The 19,614-nt window shown below is 43.1% G+C and overlaps 1 protein-coding gene, 1 long non-coding RNA gene and 1 pseudogene across 4 annotated transcripts in view; 1 reads left to right on the forward strand and 2 right to left on the reverse strand.

Moving 5' to 3' along the window:
• EXD2 (exonuclease 3'-5' domain containing 2) overlaps positions 1 to 19,614 on the forward strand; it is a 42,381-nt gene that overhangs the window by 4,516 nt on the left and 18,251 nt on the right. For all 3 annotated transcript variants that reach the window (XM_036011321.1, XM_036011325.1, XM_028506522.2), the window contains exons 2-3: positions 401 to 488; positions 2,088 to 2,491. In XM_036011321.1, coding sequence (XP_035867214.1) covers positions 2,135 to 2,491 — 357 coding nt within the window. In that variant the 5' untranslated portion in view covers positions 401 to 488; positions 2,088 to 2,134. The remainder of the gene's footprint in view (positions 1 to 400; positions 489 to 2,087; positions 2,492 to 19,614) is intronic.
• Positions 6,383 to 10,489, reverse strand: LOC118497358. The gene is made up of 3 exons (XR_004899883.1): positions 10,477 to 10,489; positions 8,366 to 8,372; positions 6,383 to 6,615 (listed from the first exon to the last, which is right to left on the reverse strand). It is a non-coding gene; the product is annotated as an uncharacterized LOC118497358 (long non-coding RNA).
• On the reverse strand, positions 12,356 to 13,242 carry LOC114492311 (annotated as a pseudogene).

Below are 19,614 nucleotides of genomic sequence, written 5' to 3' on the forward strand. Positions count from 1 at the left end.
AACTACAAATATACAAAACGCAATTTGGTATCTGAGTATTTTAATTTATCAAAAGCTTTGTGTTACCCATTAGTCATATAAAACATTCTACTACTACTTAAAAACATTTTATACAGCATTAATAAAATATAGGTAACATAGGTAATAGTATCAATGTAGCTCACACCAATTAGACCGTGTCTCAAATACTGAATACAGACCTACGTGTCACATTTTAAGCAATACCTGGACGAACTTGGGGCTGTTCAGAAGGACCCAGCCACAGTGGTGAGTGGTGCACAAACTAGGTTACAGGAAGGCTGGTTGGGTTAGGTAGACACACTAATGGAAGTTTTAGATAAGCGACTGTGTACACATTTCACAAGCTCTTGGGAGGGAGTAATCTCTCTTGTCATTTCAGGGGCCAGACTGAGCATCAAAGAGAGCAACTTCTATGTAGCAGACTTTAACAGAATGCGAGGACTTTTCAACAAAAACTGCCTCTTAAGGTAATAAACTCTGTCCCTAGCAGTGTTGAGGCGCAGACCAGGTCAGAGGCCAGACAGAGGTCTGACATATCCCTGTTACCATGGAAAGGATTCTCGAACGGTGTGGGAGCTGAGTTTGGGAGGCTCCTAAATTTTAACACTGTGATTCTTTGTTTTCCTTTAATAGAAGTTCTGTGAACCTCAGTAATAGTAACAACAAATATTTACTGAACCCTAATGTGCTAGCCAATACGTTAAGTGAAGTGTATCCATCATTTACTTAAGCCTCACAATAATTCTACCTGGTAGGTACTGTCTTTCCCATTTTACCAAGGAGGAATCTGAGGTGTAGAGAAGTTCAGTGAACTGCCTAAGTTTGTATAGCTAGCAAGTGGCAGAGGCTGGCTTTGAACCTTAGGGTATTTGCTTCTAAGGCCCATGTCATTGTCTTCTACCTTAAGCTGCCCTCTGAACACTTTAACATACTTGTTTAATTCATTGAATATGATTTATTTCAGGAATATAATGCTATTTCTTAAGTGTTAAGTGGAATATTTACATTGCCTGTCTCTGAAAAATGTTGTTTAAAAATCTTGTGGTTTTCTAATCATGGATATATATACATACTTGTATAGAACTCAAAAATTATAACTGTTATTTGTAATAATTACTTATACTCCTACTACCTTTGGATAACCACTGCTCCTCTATATGGTTACCCATGACTTCATGGGGAAGTGTTCTGAGGAACTCGTGGTTAAGTGACTTTGTGGTGTTCGAGCCCCATAGAGCACAATGGCACAGCCTAGAGGGTACAGCCCTCCACATACCGAGGCTGTGTGGTGACGCCTGTCTCTCCCAGATTACAGACCTGGACAGCACGTTACCGTACAAAACACCAGGAGATTAAATCAAGCACAAGACAGAATGATGGCAGTCGAGATACAGTAGACAAGAGATGTAGGAGGCTGCCACTGGCAGAACACAGGATACTTACAGCAAACTTTCTTTCAATAAGCAGAAACAGTGCAGTCTAAAATAACAACAAAAAGTATAGTGTGGTACGTATTCATAAACCAGTAACAGTGGTTTGTTATTACCAAGTATTACATGCTGTACGTAATTGTATATGCTGTACTTCTCTATGGCTGCTGGTGCGGTCGGTTTGTTTACACCAGCATCACCACAAACATGAGAGTAATGCCTTGTGCTGTGACATTGTGAGGGCTGTAATGTCACTAGGTAATAGGAGTTTTTGGTTATGATCTTATGGGACCAGTGTTGTGTGTGCAGGTCATCATATGTCATTATGCAGAGCCATTAATGGAAATTTTTTCCTCAATGTATCAGTAAGTGGAAGTGAGGGTCTTACTTACTCTGTTTTAATTGATATGCTTTGGTGTGATTAAAAGAGCCCTGGGCAACTGGCAGAGGGCAGGAGGGTTTTCTTGGGTAAGGGTGGAGTACACAAAATTGAAAAAAATTAAAATGTCACTGTTTCATGTGGAAATTTGTAGTGGGGTTTTCATGGATTGTAAATGGAACATTTTTTAGGGGAAACTTGTTCCCATATAAGTTTAAATTCTTTGTGTAAATACATTGTTACCATTTGTTTTGCAGATTGTGGGATTAGTGACATGCTTTCCTAAACAGCAGCAGAGTTGAAGATGTCTCGACAGCTGGTAGCATTGACAGTGACTACACTTTTTGGTGTGGCAGTGGGGGGGTTTGTGCTGTGGAAAGGCATCCAGCGCCGGAGGAGTAGATCGAACCGTGGGACCCAGCAGCAGAAGCAGCTGCTGCAGCAGAAGCAGCTGCCACAGCAGCAAGCTCCAAGCAGGAGAGAGCTACCCCCTCCAGAGGAGGACCAGCTGCACTCCACTGCCCCCAGAGCCTCATGGGAAGAGAGGATCCTTGATGCCAAGGTGGTGACCGTGTCTCAGGAAGCAGAGTGGGATCAAATTGAACCCTTGCTTAGGAGTGAGTTACAAGATTTTCCGGTACTTGGCATTGACTGTGAGTGGGTAAGTTAAAAAGCAAAAATAAAATCTTCTGCTTTTCCAACTATAGGGACCTTGAATAGTCAGATAAAGGATAAGATTAAAGGAGAATTAGCTTGTCCTCAACTTGCTAGTATGTAGATTTTAGCAGCGGAAGCTGCTTCTCTTATCAGGAGAGGGGAGTGCTCAAAGTCACAGATTTTAGAGTCAGACAGATCGATGCTGGCCTGCAACCCAGGCATGTGCACTGACTGGGAATCAAACCGGCGACCATTCGGTTTGCAGACTGGTGCTCAGTACACTGAGCCACAGCAGCCAAGGCTACTATTAATATTTTAATAGTATTTTCATAAAGATGCCATGGAGAAGCTCATTAAGAAAGTCTTTTTAAATGGGCATTATTATACAAGTTGGGATTTTAAAAGATAACAGTTAAAATTTGAAACACTGTTTACTGTAAGCCAGGTCGTATGCTGTTTTGTTTCATCGTCTTAATTAGACTCTCCTAATAATCCCATGTAGGGAGGTACTGTTGCTGCCCTCCCTTTTACAGGTAGGAAATGGAGGCACAAACGGGGTCAGTTACTTGCCCAGGGCCACAGAGCTGGCAGCTGGCATTGGAGCCCAGGGCTTTCTTTGCCGTCTGGTTAGTTTTCCTGACAGCTGTCGGCCGTGTGGGGGTTGTTGCATGGTTTCGATGACGATAACATGGCATACATACTCCTCTGTCGTTCTGAGTCACAGAGTGCACTTTAATCTCCTTGAATCAGAAGATACTACAAAAATATAAGTAACTCAGAGTCATCATCTCTTATTAATTCATTGTAACACCTTGCCAAGAATCTCTGATGTTTGTCTCCTGGATATCTAGAATACAGCCAAGAACTAGGAAATGTAACCAAAAGGGGCCCTGAGCAGAATACCTGCCACAAAGCCAGATCGAGGTTGGCAGGAGTGACTACTAGATGCCAACACAGTGATGACGAAGAAGAGGTCACCCGACAGTGAGGGACAGGTTTGCTGGTCACACTGGGCCTCACGGCGTAGCTGCTGAGGGTTTTGCTTTATATCAGCAATAGTAGTAGTTTATACCAATGACCATGGGCACTTTTAGTTTATTCTGTATAAGAGATTACATCATTTTAGAAATATTTACACCGACATCAAGAGAAGAAGACATTAGTAAGCAGTGAGGTTTGGCATTTGCCAAATGCCTTGATTATTCTAACTAATGAAGTATAATTGCAACAACAAACAGGGTATTCTGAAGTGCATAGTTAGTAACAGCAATTGACTTAATAATAATAGGGTTTAATTACAATAGCAGAGGCATGGAAAAGTTAAAGTGGCAAATAATCCAAACCCACTTCACATTGGCTTTCAGTGTGCGTTGCATGCACGCCAGGTGCCGCATCTCCCTGCAGGAGTGACGGCCCTCCCCGACAGCTGCCACGGAGAAACCGGAGAGACCGCACAAGAAAAGCACCTGTCTTTGTTTTCGCTGCTCTTCCATTGCTGTTTCCCTTTCGCTTTCATTTATTTCGTGTGTTTGTTTAGCTGTTGTTTTTGCTCTTGTTTTACAGTCAGTATTTGTTTAGATTTACCAAAGTATTTCCTTTTTTTTTTTTTTAGTTCATCTTTCTTTATATCTCAGACCTTCTTTTTGGACTCACTTTCTTTAAGGTCATACTTGAGAAGTTTAGCATTTCTTGAGGGCCCATTAGTAATAATTGAAAATGTCTTTATTTTGCTTTTGATCTTGAAGATATTTTCACTGGATGTAAAATTCTAGTTTGGCAGTTTATCAACATTTTTGACATAGTTTTTCATTGTCTGGCTTTTGGCTTCTGTTATTGCTGTTGAAAATGCTGTCAGTCCACATGTTGATTATTTATAGGTAATCTAATTTTTTGTAACCCCTTTTAAGATCTTCTCTTTGAGTTTGTTGTTCTAAAAATTCACTGTGATAAGACTAGGTGTTGTCTTCTTGGGATTCAAAGCTTGGGATTCCAGCTTGGGATTCAAAGAGGTGAGGATATCTTTTATCAGTTGTTAAATTCTCTTTAAAGATTGTCTTTATCCTGTTTTTTTTTTTTCCCCTTTTCTTCTGTTCTGCCGCCTCTTCTTCCTCCCCCTTTTTTCTTGCTGGAATTTGATCAGCTACATTATAAACTTTTTTTTTCTTGAGATTTTATTTATTTATTTTTAGAGAGAGGGGATGGGAGGGAGAAAGCAAGGGAAAGAAACATCAATGTGTGGTTGCCTCTCTCACCCCCACCTACTGGGGACCTGGCTTGCAACCCAGGCATGTGCCCTGACTGGGAATTGAACCAGCAACCTTTTGGTTCACAGGACAACACTCAGTCCACTGAGCCACACCAACCAGGGTCTACATTCTGAACTTTTTATGCTAACCTACATGTCTGGTAATTTCTTTTATATTTACTATTCTTAGTAAAGGATACGCACAATTTCTTTGGGCCTTTTTTACAGTTCCATTTTTCTTTCTTTGGCTTTGTCTAAGCTGCTGTTTAACTTGTTTCCTTAGTCTTTTTTTTTTAACCTTTTTTTATTGTGAAATAAAACATATCAAGAAAAATACCTGAAACAAAAATAAACAGTGAAATGGTTTTTCTAGATAACAGCTGTGTATTCTAAAACTAGGTCAAGAGCAAAATTGCTACTACCCCAGAAGTCCCCCTTGTGGCCCGTTATAGTCAGGGTTCCCTCGTCCCCTCTAAGGGTTGCCATTGTCCTGATTTCCTGGTATTTACTTTCTTGTTTTTCTTTATACTTTTACTACTCAAGCATGCGCTGTAATACGGTTGTTCCTTCTTTTTAAATTTAATGTAACTGAACCATCAAGTATGTATTCTTTTGTGTCTGGCTTCTTTCTCCCAGCTCTGTGTCTGTGAGATTTACCTGTGTGGTTTGTGACTGTCACTCACTGCTGCACAGTCATCCACTGTGTAAGTAATGTCACCCCTTATTTATCTGTCCAAATGCTGGTGGACATTTGGGTTGATCGCAGTGCGGGGCTCTTACAAAGACCGCTGCATTCAGCGTTGCTGGGCATGTTTATCTGAGTGGGGTCCTGGGTCTTGGAGTTTGTACATACGTCTTTTACATTTTTGTAGGTAATGCCCAATTGTTCCTAAGGTGGTTTTAACTAACTTACCTTCATTAGTGAATGAGAATATGCATTGTTTCCAGTTGGTTTTTGTTTGTTTTTTTAACAGTGGCCTGACTTCATTCCCCCTACTCTTCTCACTCACCCATCTGCGGTCTACCTTGCAGCTGTGGAGTGGCCACACATGAGCAGATGTCAGCGGCCCACAGGCCTGGGCGCAGCCATTCTGCCACTGCTGTGAGGGGACTGTGGCAGCATGTGCCAATGTCGGAGACCTGGGCTCTGATCCCAGCCCTGGGGTCGTCTCATCTCTCCAGCCACTCACCCCCAGATGGCCCAAGACCAGGGAGCTCAGGGAGAGCCGGGGTGGGGACAGGCCCAGGTTCTGGACCTGAGTTCTGGTCAAATGGGCCGAGAAGTCCAGCTGGAAAGAGGGACCCCCTCACAGTGGGACTCCATGGGAGGTGATGATGATCCTGAGTTCCCCTCCCCACCACTGCCACCAGCCCTGGGTGGTGGGTTTGATGCCCCATGACCCTCCCTACAATATCCAGGTGCTTGTTAATTTATTTTTATTTCTATTTTTGTTTTATTTTTTTTTTAAATAATTTATTTATTTTTGAGAGAGGGGAAGGGAGGGAGAAAGAGGGAGAGAAACGTCAGTGTGTGGTTGCCTCTCACGTGGCCCCCACTGGTGACCTGGCCTGCAACCCAGGCATATACCCTGACTGGGAATTGAACTGGCAACCCTTTGGTTTGCAGCCCATGCTCAATCCACTGAGCTACCAGCCAGGGCTAATTTATTTTTAAAATAAAAGGAAATGGAAAAGCTGATAAACCAAGAACCCAGTCCGTACTGGCACTGCTGAGGTTCCATTATTGCTTTAGACCCTCGTGGTCTGGCCAGAAAGGAGTTCCCACCCACAGTGGCCCAAAGGGAAGAGAGCATTTAGCACCAGGGACACAGGGCTCCTGTCCCCACTGGGCTAGGCTCTTCCAGGAGAGGGCGTGGCTGTGCCTGCCTACAGCTGTAAGACCACTTTGACCAGGGCCCCGCCTGCTATCTGGACCCTTACCTCTTCTCAGAGGGAAGGTGTGAAAGAAGAGAAAACCCAGTCTTGGGGACAGGGTTTCACTACCAGCTCCCCCACCCCCACCCAGACTTGCTAAGGCCACAGTGGGGCTAGCAGGGGACATGGCCACAGCGCCTATCAGAAACCCTGGTGTCCATGACGGTGTGGGAATTCATGGGTGTCCTGGCCTAGAGCCCACTGGGGGAGATCAACTTTTTTAAGGACATTGTGAGTCAGCTCTGAAGATCTGCCAGGCACTGTGACTGGAGATTAGAAATAGCAAGGAGCAAGGGAAATGGGGAGGAGGGGACCCGAGGATGTCATGGAAACTCAGAGATAAGGGATTCAGGAGAAGGAAAGAGCTACAGTAAAGCAGGAGCCTGGCAGGCCTGGCCACAGAGCTGGGAGCCAGACTGGAAGCTTTCCTCTCCCAGGGAGTGGGGAGCGGCCCCCTTACCTCTCCAGGGAACTGCAGGGGCCTCTGAGGGGCATCTCTAGGCTCCGGCTAGTGCTGCTCCTGCTGCAGCTCCGAACTCAGCCAGGCCGGGCACTGCCCCCTCCGGCCCCAGAGAGCGACAGGCTGTGTGCCTGTTTTCAGAAGCGGTTCTACTAATTTAACCTCCCACCAAGACTATATGAGAATCGCTTTGTCTTACATCCTCTTCAATATTTGGTGCTATCAGATTTTTGAATTTTAGTCATCCTGATGCATGTGTAGAAATATTTCATTGTGGTTTTAATTTGCACATTGCATTAGAGCAGTAAATCAGTTTATGGGGAGTTGACTTCTTTATAATAATGGGTTTTTTAGTCTAAGTATTAATTTAGATCTTTAATTTCTCTTAATGGTGCATTTATAGTGTCTGTGATGTTTTTATTCTTTTTTTTTTTATTAAAATGATGGTTTTAATGGGAACCAGAGATATGGTTTCAATTACATTGTCCGACACAAAAAAACCTGTGGAAAATCAGGAGTTGGAAGGTTACAAAATAATGAGGGTAACACTGGGTTTAAAAGAAAAGCTGTTCCAGAACCTCACAGGCTAATATAGCCTCTCCCTGTAGTCCTGTCTGGGGTCACCCCTGGAGCCCATCTTGCCAGGGGCAGAGCCACTTCTGTCCCCACCACCCCAGCCCCCTTGGCAGCCCTGATGGTCCCTGCTTTGTACTCAGTAGCTGCCCTGATCATAGCCTCCTCTGCCACCACGACAATCATCTCCACAGCTGCCCCCCATACTACAGCCTCCTGGGCCGCCTCCTGGGCCGTCTCGTCTAGGGGCCTTACAGTGGTTGCATTCGTTCCTCTAAGAGAAGTTCACGTTCTCACATGTAGGAGTAGGACACTTCTAGTCCCCAGCTTGCTGCTGCCCTCCGCTGCCACCATCTCCACTAGGAATCCTTCCCAGCCACCGCCACCACTGCCATTACCTCCATAGCCTCCACGGTCCATGGGTCTTCCTCGCCCTCAGCCTCCGTGACCATTGCCACCATCCTGGTTGAAATCTGCTCACTGAGTAGCAAATGAGACCTTGAAAGGATTCCCAGAGAATCGTTTGCCATCAAACCCTCAATAGCTGCTTTAGCAGAAGGTGGGCCATCAAATGATACTGCTGCTCTCCCTGCAGCTTGCCCCATCCCTGTGTGTGTACAGTTTAATCATGGGCTGCTCTCTTTTCCTTTTTGTCCTTATTACACCCATCTGCTTGAAGTAACTGGCCACAGGCTCAGTTGTACCATTCTCGTCCAGGCCTTGTATGAAGATGGTGGTATCCGAATTATCCTGTTTAGAGTCATGATGTGATCCTTGGTCCCCAGGGCCACCAAATCTGTTGAAGCTACGATGGTCACTTCTTCCCATGCCATGTCTGGCTCCACAGCCACCTCCATGACCTTGGGGTTCAAAGCCACTACTGCTGTGGTTGTAACCGCCGCCCAGGCCTCATCCCCCACGGTCCTGCTGGCCTCTCCCGTAGTCACTGCCACCACCACCACCACTCTGATTCTGATCTCCATCACCTCTGCCACTGCTGCCTCCAGCCATGGAGCACTGATCCTGGCCACAGTTGCTCTCAGCACCCCCTCCACCACCTCTGCCGCTATGGTTACACTGTTCTGCTGTCCGTAGCCCTGAGGAGGATCGCAGGAGCTTTGTTGCTGTCCATTGCTCAGCTCTGTTTACCATAGCCAGGCTGCTGATCACAGCCCCACTCAGGCTGCACCTAGTTGCTGCTCTGAGAACTGCTACCGTTAACTTCCTAGGTGCTGCTAGGAGCTGGCTGCTGGCCATTTTCAGGGCAGGACTGCTGCCCATAAGATGTCTGAGGACTCTGGCCACTACCATAGCCACCAGCTGAGCCATATCCCTGTGGAACTGACTGAGTGCCATAGCCTGTGTTTGGGGTCTGTCCATAGCCTGAAGTGCCCCCTGACTGGCTGTAGCCACCGTAACTCTGCCGTCCATTGGGCTGATTGCTCTGCTGGGAACAACCCTGCCCAGGCTGGGTGAGGTAGGACCCTGAGCTTTGGGTTGCTTGTCGGGAAGAGTTGTTCCAGGCCCTGTCTGTCGGCACCTGCACAAACAGGCTGACAGGCAACAATATTCTAATGCCACAGAGTACTGACAACTCGACTGAGCCGATTTTGAAAACATAATTTTTAAATTGTTATTTACTTATTTAAAAATTTTATTTACTTATTTTTTAGAGAGGGGAAGGGAGTGTGAAAAAGAGGGACAGAAACATCAATGGGTGCTTGCCTCTTTTGCACCCCCTACTGGGGACCCGGCCCGCACCCCAGGCATGTGTCCTTACTGGGAATCGAACTGGCAACCCTTTGATTCACAGGCCAGCACTCAACTACTTAGCCACACCAGCCAGAGTGATTTTTTTATTGTATTATAAATTAAGACCTAAAAATGTTTGTGTTTCTTCCTGGTATATAGAAATGTAGTCGATTTTTATATTTTTCTTACATTAAGGAACCTTACTAAACTCACTTCTTCTGGATTCCTGTGTACACTATTATGTCATCTGTGATGTAACAATATTATTTCCTTCTAGTCCTTACACTTTTTCTTTTCTTGCCTTGACGTGCTGGCGCTGGTTGCAGTGTAGTGCTCAGCAGAGGAGGTAACAGCCAGGCGTCCTTGCCTCATTCCCTGTCTCAGAATGACAGCTTTCAGCATTTTTGTATTACGTATCTGGAATGGGTTTGTTCGTAGATCCCTTTACTAGATTAAATACATTCAGTTCTATGCTTGGTTTGTTAAGAGGTGTTTTTTTAAAAAGAAATCATAGATGGTTGAATTTTTTCAAGTGCCTTTTCTGCATTTCTAGAGATGACTGGTAGTTTTTCTCCTTTATTCTGTTGTTGTGAAATACATTGACTTTTGAATTCCTAGAATAAATCTAACTTGGTGATGGTGTTATATTCTCTTTATACATCGAATTTATTTTGCTAATGATTTTTAGAGAATTTTTTTAAAAATCTGTTTGAGTGATGTTAGCTTATCATTTTTCTTCCTGGAAATGACCTTGTCAAAACTGGACAAGAAGGTTAGGCTGGCCTCGTACGAGTAGGGCTGTTCCTCATCTTTGTGTTCTCTGGAAGAGTTTATGTAAGGTTATACTTTCCTTTCCTTACATGTTTGATTAGAATCTAGTGAAGCCATCTGGAGTTTTCTTCTAAGGGAAATTTTTACATTATGGATACAATTTTTAAAATAGTTTCAGGCTATTCATATTTTTTATTTCTCCACGTCTGTGTTGATAAATTATATTTTTCATCTAAATCTGTCTTATCAAAACTGTAAGCTACAGGCATAAACTTGTTTACAGTATCCACCGACAGTTTTTTCCCCTATCTGATGGTTATGTAGGGATGGCTTCTTTTTCATTCTTGACATTCTTGACATTCTTGCTTCTTTGTGCTTCTCTCTTTTTTCTTCATTACTCTTTCTGTGGGTTTATCAATTTTATTAGTCTCTTCAAAGACCCAACTTTTGACTTTTTTGATCTTTATTGTGTATGTTTTATTTCATTGATTTCTGCTCTTTCTCTGTTCTTTTCTTCTAGTCTCTTGGGCATAGTTTGCTGGTCCCTATTTATTCCTTAGTCTACTTTAATGGCAGCCTACCATTGCACTCCACTGAGACCGATCAGGTTGGGGGCTTTCTTGTTTTCTGACCCAGTGGACATTTATTTGGACTCTATTATTCTAGCTCTCAAAAACATGTGCGCAATTCCTACAGAAGACATTCTCTTCTGAGTCTTCACACCTTCACAGTCTCCTGTTTCCTATCTTAGTGCTCTTTCCTCGTTTCCCTTTTCTGATCTCTTTTCCACCAGACACATAAATATTGACATGACTCAGGCTTGGTCTCTTCTGTCTCGACCCCAGGGTTTGCAAATTCAGATGCCTATGAGCTCCAGATAGGACATGCTAATGAATGATGTAGAGCTATTATATTTTGGATGCATAGGATTATTCTTAAATTTCAAAGAAGTATGCTTCCTGCCTTTTTTCTTTAAACACAAGGCTTCTGTGGTCTATCTCTCATTTTCCTAATTTGGAGAGAGACACGGATCCTAAAAAATACTTCTTTGTATTAGAAAATGGTGGTGTACAAAGACAGGGATAAATGGAGAATGATAGTCGGCTTCAGTGTTGATAAGACATTATGGTGAAGCTGCTGTACAGTTCAAGCCAAGTGTTGCCAGATTGTTCAGTTCTTTAAAGAGAAACTTGGAATATGGATTTTCAAAAATGTGAACTCTACTAATTTTAACATTCTGGCACAAGTTTTTAAATATGTGGAGACAAAAAAAAAGTTAAACACGTCTGTGTGTCAGCAGATGGGCCCATGGACCACGAGTTTATGGCCTCTGATCTGCATTACTTCTCTAAGTGATTCACACCTTTTTTTTTTTTTTGAGAATTGATTATTTTATTTTTTACATTTTTTAAAAAATATTTTTTATTCTAGAGAAAGGGGAAGGGAGGTAGAAAGAGAGGGTGGGAAGTCTCAGTGTGGGAGAGAAACATTGACTGGTTGCCTTCAGCACGCACTCTGGGGACGGAACCTGCAGCCCAGGGATATGCCCTGACCAGGATCGAGCCAGCAACCTTTTGCTATTTTTAAAATCTTTAAATTAAAGTATAGTGGGTGTACTATTATATACCTTACAGTGACACCATGCAAAGTTATTACGATATCATTGATTATATTCCTGTGCTGTGCACTGCATCTCTGTGGCATATTTGTTTTATAACTGGGATTTTGTGCCTCTCATTCCCCTTCCCTCTTTTCATCCATCCTCCCACCCCTGTTGCCACTGGCAATCATCAGGTTTTGGTTTTGGGGTTTTTTTGCTTTGTTTTTTGGTGCCAGGTGTTTATCCCCCCTCACCCCCCAGGTAGGACTGCTCACATACACAGCACACACAAGCCTTGGCACCAGGGCTGAGAACCAAACCCCTGACTTCTGAGGGGAGGACAGGGCTCTCTCCTGGCCCCTGGCCCCATGGTGCGAGATGGAGGAGGAGGATGGCTTCTCTTTCCTGCCTTCACTGGGGAAAGTGAAGGGGACCCACAAGCAAACTCCACCCCTTCCACTTCTCAGCCAAGGAGAAGCCACTTTGGTGACATGTTTCATTCCAATTATTATAGTAAGTGGAGAAGGGACTGGCCTTGTCCCAGCCATTACAAAGTAAGATGCAAATGGTAAAGGAGTACAGTTTGGATTAGGCCACAAGAAGGGGCAGGTGATACCCTCAGAAGCATGTGTGGGTGGGGGAGAGCAGTTACTGGGCATCTAAGCTTCGTGGAATTTAGCATAGCAGGAGGAGTAGGGGAGACGGTTGGGGCTTATTTGGCATTGATGATGTGCTCGAATGCAGGCTCGAGGGACGCACCACCCACAAGGAAGCCATCTGCATCGGGCTGGCTTGCCAGCTCCTTGCAGGTTGCCGCAGTCAGAACCTTCATAAATGATGTGGGCGCTCTGAGCCACTGCATCAGAGCCATTGGCCTTACGCCACCCCCAGAGCTTTTCTTGCACTTCCTGGGCCTGTTGGGTTGTTGCATTCTTGACTATACCAATGGCCCACACAGCCTCATAGGCCAGAACAACCTTGCTCCAGTCCTTCATGTTGTCTACAATGACCTTGGTTTGTTCGAAAATGACCTTCTCAGTGATGCCAGCTTCTCTCTCATCTAGCTTCTCCCCAATGCAGGTGATCGCTCCAAGTCTCTTGGCCAGGGCATGTGCCACTTTTTGCCTAGTCAGCTCATCTGACTCCCCAAAGATGTGCCTTCTGTCCGAGTGCCCCAGGACTACACTACCCACGTGGCTCCATAGTCTTTGATCACCCTGGGTTGATCTCCCCAGGGAAGGCGCCATTAGTCACTTTGTAGCAGTTCTGGGCAGCCGGAGCCGACTCGGGATCTAGCTTCTGCCTGCTGAAGTCAGTGTGGGTGGTGGGGAGTGCGCAAACCACCTTGGTGTTGGCCGGCACCTTGGCCGCGTTCAGGGTGTAGCAGAGTTCCCCCAGACTTGTCTTCCTCCCATTCATCTCCCCCACCGAAAACAGAGGGTGAAGGTCAGGATCAGCTCATCAGTTTGTTCACTGTACCTGTTGAGTCTGTTTTTGTTTTGTTTTTTGTTTATTCATTTTTAAAAATATTTTTATTTATTTGTTTGTTTGTTTGTTTTAGAGAGATGGGGAAGGGAAGGGGAAAGAGAGGGAGTGAAACATTAGTGTGTGGTTGCCTCTAGCACACCCCATTCTGAGGATATGGCCTGCAACCTAGGCATGTGCCCTGACTGGGAATCAAACTGGCGATGCTTTGGTTCACAGGCCTGTGCTCAATCCACTGAGCTACCTCAGCCAGGGCTGTTTTTTGTTTAAATTCCACATGAAGTCAAGTCATACAGTATTTTGTCTTTGACTTGACTTCACTTAGCATAATAATACCTTCTAGATCCATCCGTGGTGTCACAAATGGCAAGATGTCATTCTTTTTTATTGCTGAGTCTATTGCATGTGTATGTATCATACACAGATACATCTGTCACATCTATAAACATTCATCTATCAATGGACAACTTGCTTCCATATCTTGGCAAATTGTAAATAATGCTGCAGTAAGCATAGTGATACATTTATCTTTTTGAATGAGTGTTTTTGTTTTCTTTGGAATAAATACCCAAAAGTGGAATTGCTGGGTTGTCTGATAGTTCTGTTTTTAATTTTTTGTAATCTCCAGCCTCTTATTAAATGTATCCCCGTCTACTTTACATTTCCCCTGGAATGTCTAATAGTCATCTCAAACTTAACACATTCCTAGCAGAACTTGACTTTTCTCCCAGGCCTATTATCCCTAGTCTTCTCTGCCTTTAAGATTAAGATTAGGGATACATCCTTGCCCTAAGGGTTGTCCAGCAGAAGAGAGATGATTGAAAGTCAAGACACAAACCGGCAGTTATATATATAATAGTACGTTATGTTACTTTAACAGCAAAATACAGGGTCTGGCACAAATAACGCCCCTCTTTATTTACAAAATCATAAGCATGTAATTCTATAACATAACAACATCACACTCAAGCACATCATATGACATTTTAGGTGAAATGTTCAAATTAAAACTTTAAATTATTATGCCCATATTATTATACTACCAGCCATATACCCAAGCAGGTGTTAACTTCTGCCAGACTCTGTGTATGGAAATTCAAAGAAATGTTTATAGAAATCAGGAAATGACACAGCACACTACCAGATAGTGGTAGGGGTTTCCAGATCCCCTTGAGTTACCCATGATGATACACAACTGTGGATAAATCCCCCGTACAAAATAGGATTTCTGCTATGTTTTAGCAGCTATTATTTTGCCTTTCTTTTGGGGATATGAGGATGGAGATATTAAATATGCTCCTGGTCCATGACTCATGCCTGATTTTTTTCTGGAGTATCTGGCTATAGATTTCCTTGCTTAACAGGTACAAATAATTGGTGCAATAAATACTGAATGAAGTGAAGGTCATTTTCCCAAGAGCATCCTGCTGCAGGCCCAGGCTTCAGGCTTGCCAGAGGTCTGCTTCCTTTCCTCACCATTAACGCTTTCCTTCCCATTTAGGAAGTATTACCAGTGCTGTCTCTAAAATAGATTTTGCACCTGGCTGGCGTAGCTCAGTGGATTGAGCTTGGGCTGCGAACCAAAGCATTGCAGGTTCGATTCCCAGTCAGGACACACGCCTGGGTTGCAGGCCATGGCCCCCAGCAATCGCACATTGATGTTTCTCTCTCTTTCTCCCTCCCTTCCCTCTCTAAAAATAAATAAATAAAATCTTTTTTAAAAAGTTAAAAAAAATAGAGTTTGCATTCATTCACTCTGTATCTCTAGTTCAAGCCTCAAGTATTTCTCGCCTGGATCTTTTTTTTTAAACGTTTTCTGTTTTATTTTTTATTTTAAAGATTTTACTTATTTTTAGACAGAGGGAAGGGAAGGAGAAAGAGAGAGAAACATCAATATGTGGTTGCCTCTTGTGTGCCCCCCACTAGGGACCTGGCCCGCAACCAAGGCATGTGTCCTGACTGGGAATTGAACCAGCTACCCTTTGGTTCGCAGGGTGGCACTTGATCCACTGAGGCACACCAGCCAGGGCTGGATCTTTGCAATAGCCTCCTGACTGGCCTTCCTGCTTGGACTCTTGTGTCCCTGCAATCCCTTCTCCATACCAAAGCCATCTTTTTAAAATGCAAATCAGATCGTGTCAGTCCTCTGCTTAAAACCCTTCTGCGGCTTCAAATAAAATCAAGATGTCTTAATTATTTACATGTTTTTAAGGACTTATATGCTCTGGCCTCTCTCACATCTGAATTTTTCTCCTTCTAGTCTCTTCCCATCCTTCTCATTAATTTCCAGCCTCATTGGGCCTTCATTCTGTTGCTTGAATGGGACAAGCTCATTCCTGTCTCAGAGTCCTGGTCTAAATTTAACTGATACATAAATGCCACAGACTAGGGGTGCTCCTTAGTTAACCTGTTCTAGCCCACATGGTACCAGATCAGTCTTTACTCTCTGCTGCCATCATGGGGTCATTTAAAGAATCACTGGCTTTAGAGAAATTAATCAACTCTGGACTTTTAAGAATCCTGCATAGCACTAGCCCATGTGGTTCAGTTGGTTGGAGCATTGTCTGTTGGTTGGGGCATCATCCCAAAGAATTGTGGGTTTGATCCCTGGTCATATGGGAAGGCATCAATGTATCTCTCCCTTCCTCTCTCTCTAAAAGCAATGAAAAAATGTTCTTGGCTGATAATGAAAAATAAAAAAATTCTGCATAAAGGTTAGAGTAATTTTCCAGGTGTTCTTTATATTATTTGTGCTTTATAAGTTATATACAAATCATACATCATTTCAATGTATCACATAAAAGCATAAGAGAAAATAAAATATAAAAATTAATACTACATAAGCCCTGGCTAGCGTAGCTGTGAACCAAAGCATCACAGGTTTGATTCCCAGTCAGGGCACATGCCTGGGTTGCAGACCACGGCCCCCAGCAACCGCACATTGATGTTTCTCTCTCTCTTTCTCCCTCCCTTCCCTCTCTAAAAATAAATAAATAAAATCTTTTTAAAAAATCTTAAAAAAAGATATTAAAAAGTTAATACTACATAGCATATAACCATAAATATGTTAAAAATAAAAGTATTTTTAGATGCAAAGAGAACAAGCCTGGAGGAAAAAATATCAGTGGAGGAAAAATGTTAACAGTGGTTGTTATTTCTGGGTTGTGAAGTTTAGATATGTTTTTTATTTTTGTATAATTATATGTTGTTTGCAATAAATATGCAGTGCTTAATTTTATTTATTTTAAATATTCACCTGAAGATTTGTTTATTGATTTTAGAGAGAGGAAAGGAGGGGGGCAATCATTGATGTGAGAGAGAAACTTTGATCAGTTGCTTCCCCTACACACCCTGAACCCACAACCCAGGTATGTGCCCTGCCCTGCAGCCTTTCGGTGTCCGGGACTACAGTCCAACCAACTGGCCCGCCCAGCCAGGGCTGCAGTGCTTTATTGGAAAAAAAGAACCCTGAAGCTAAAATGGATTAGCCACTGACCCTCAGGAAAGAGGATTTCTAAACCAGTGCTAAGTGAATCACTGAAACATGGAAAAAAGAGTTAGAAATTTTGTCTGTAGTGACTGATGGCATAATTCACTTAAAATTTTTATTTTCGTATATATAGTAATGTAATGTCTGTAATACATTAGTACAGAACTCTATATACATGTAATTTATAAATACATATGCATATATGTTGTTTATGTCCCAAACATTTTTTATGAGCTGACCAATAAAAAAAATAGACTACTGAATTAAATAGTGCTAATAAAGTTAAAAATATGGCTTTTCTCATTAAGGGTTCCATTGTTTTCCATGAGTAGTAAATGATACCAAGACAAAAATATGTTGGAAAGCAAAAGGGGTAAATATGTGAGAAATAAAGATTGGATATCTTGTTAATTAAGCCAGATTGCCTCTGATAGAGGCATTATTCTTTCAATTACACATTTAGCATAAATTGGGTACCTGTGCCAATCATAATCATTTGGATTTCTAGGAGAAAGCCTGAGTTGTAATACACTGGATCTTAAGCACAGTCCAGAAACAATATTATAAAGACAACTTACCTCCCTGCCCACCTATCTAGTTAATTACTTAACGTATGTTAGACGGTGGAACCTCACTGGAAAGACGTGCAGAGATTCAGTGTTAGGAATTCACAGTGAGTATTGCGTCACATTAGCAGGCTAAATGTTAGAAGTGGAGATTTGTAGCTTTTTATTAGAGCTGGTATTACAGGAGGAGGGAATTACTCAATAAAAAAAGGCAATTTGGCCACATCCAGATGAATTATTAGAGAACAGACCCATTAGTCAGTTTCTTGTAGGTCTTTTTGACCCTGGCTGAGCCCCAAGAAGTAGACATATGAAAGATCAAACTGGCTTGCTTTCATTTGAGGGTATGGAAGTAGCTCTCATTGATAAAACAGCGCCTGAGAAGGGAAATCCCAAGGCTTTTGTGAGTTAAACCATGGTTTACTTAGCATTGAAGTTGAGGGCAAAGGCCCTCCTGAATTTTGCTTTTAACAGCAGTTCTTTGAGATGCTGGTTGTTTCTTCTCTGTGATATTGTTCACCTCAACAATAAAATATCCCTCCCTGGATTACACATAACATTTTGTTTAAGCCACTCCTTTGGTATTTACTGTGTGGTTTCTAAAGGTGTAAGCTTGGGTGTGTTGTACTCTATCTAAGAGGTTGTAATCCATAAGGCAGGTTCCCTCTCTTACACAACTTCATACCCCGTGACGCCTGGTGCAGTGCCTAGCACACTGGCACTGCGGTCGTGAGAGAACCGAGTTGCCTGGCACAGGGCTCTCCACTGCTAACGTTCTGGGCGGATGATCTGTTGTTGTGGGGGGTGATCCTGTACGTGGCATGGTGTTTATCGGCATTCTGGCCTCGAGACATCGGTGCCCTCGCCCCTGGGTTGTGACACCAGCATTTCTCAGACGTTGCTGAACGTCCTGGGTATGTGTGTGTGTGCAAAGCCAGTCTTAGTTGAAAAATACTGTTCTAGAGATTGGGAAGTTTAGGTTCTAGTCCTGCCTTTGCCATTCTCTCTCCATGTATAAGCAAACTGCTTGACCTTAAATTGGGCTTAAATTTCTTCTTTTTGTAAGTGAGGATTGGGATTTATTGGGTACCTTATAGGGAACCTTTACCTGATGTCAATTTTATATGTAGAAATTTCTGGGGATAACTTCCTTAGCTTTTAGCATTTTCTCTAACTTATCTATTATCTCAAAAAGATTAGAACTATACTTCTAAAACTAATACAGAATAATATTGTCTGTAAACTGTAATTGAATACTAAAATTAGCCCTGGCTGGGTGGCTCAGTTGGTTGGAGTGTCATCCTGTACACCAAGAGTTGTCAGTTTCGCTTTCCGGTCAGGGTACATACCTGGGTTGTGGGTTTGGTCCCTGGTCGGGGTGTGTAGGAGAGGCCGCCGATCCATGTGTGTCTCTCCCATTGATGTTCTCCCTCTCTCTCCCTTCCTTTCTCTCTAAAATCAATAAACATATCCTGGGGTGAGGATTTTCTTTTAAAAAGAACAGAAAATTTTTTTAAAAGATTAAAACTAGACTAGTTAATATACAAAGTTATTTTCATCTCTTAAGGTCTAAGGATTTTAGCTTATCCTCAGTATATGTATTTTTTTCTTGTGTGACCAACATTTGTGGCCATAAAATGCTGGGAAAGTATTTTGTACTGCCAGGCCTTATGCTAATGACAGGTACCACTTATTTATATTAGCGTTGTATTGCCTACCCCTTTTTAGAAATAAGATTTTATGACGAGGTAAATGAGTCCAGTCACTAACTAGCACGCGTGTCAGAGAGTCCAGATGGTGGAAGAGTATGTTTATTGGCTGGCACTCTGCTCCTGAGCCTTTTTCTTGTCGTCGTTATTAGCCTTTTAAAACCAGCGTGTTTCTTCTTCTTTTTTGTGAATCCTCTCCTGAGGATATGTTCACTGATTCTTTTTTCTTTCTAGAGAAAGGGGAAGGGAGAAAGACAAACAACCGAGCCACCTGCCAGGGCCACAACCGGCGTGTTTCACAGGGCTGTGCCAGTGCGTGTCCTGGTCTCCTCTGCGTCAGCTGGTCCCTATTCACGGGCCGCTCATGTTTCCAGCTCTGGAGTTTGGGCCCTCCGTGACCTTCATTTCAGTTGCTGCCTCACGGAGTCCATCACATTTCTTAGTCTATGCTGACCCTTAGCTTTGAACCGAAATCCGGTCAGCTTTGGGCAGCTAGGGATGTTCCACTCAGACTTTTTTTGCCACAACATCACATTTGACT

Source organism: Phyllostomus discolor, chromosome 1 (genome assembly GCF_004126475.2).
Source record: "Phyllostomus discolor isolate MPI-MPIP mPhyDis1 chromosome 1, mPhyDis1.pri.v3, whole genome shotgun sequence".
NCBI classification, from domain to species: Eukaryota; Metazoa; Chordata; class Mammalia; order Chiroptera; family Phyllostomidae; genus Phyllostomus; species Phyllostomus discolor.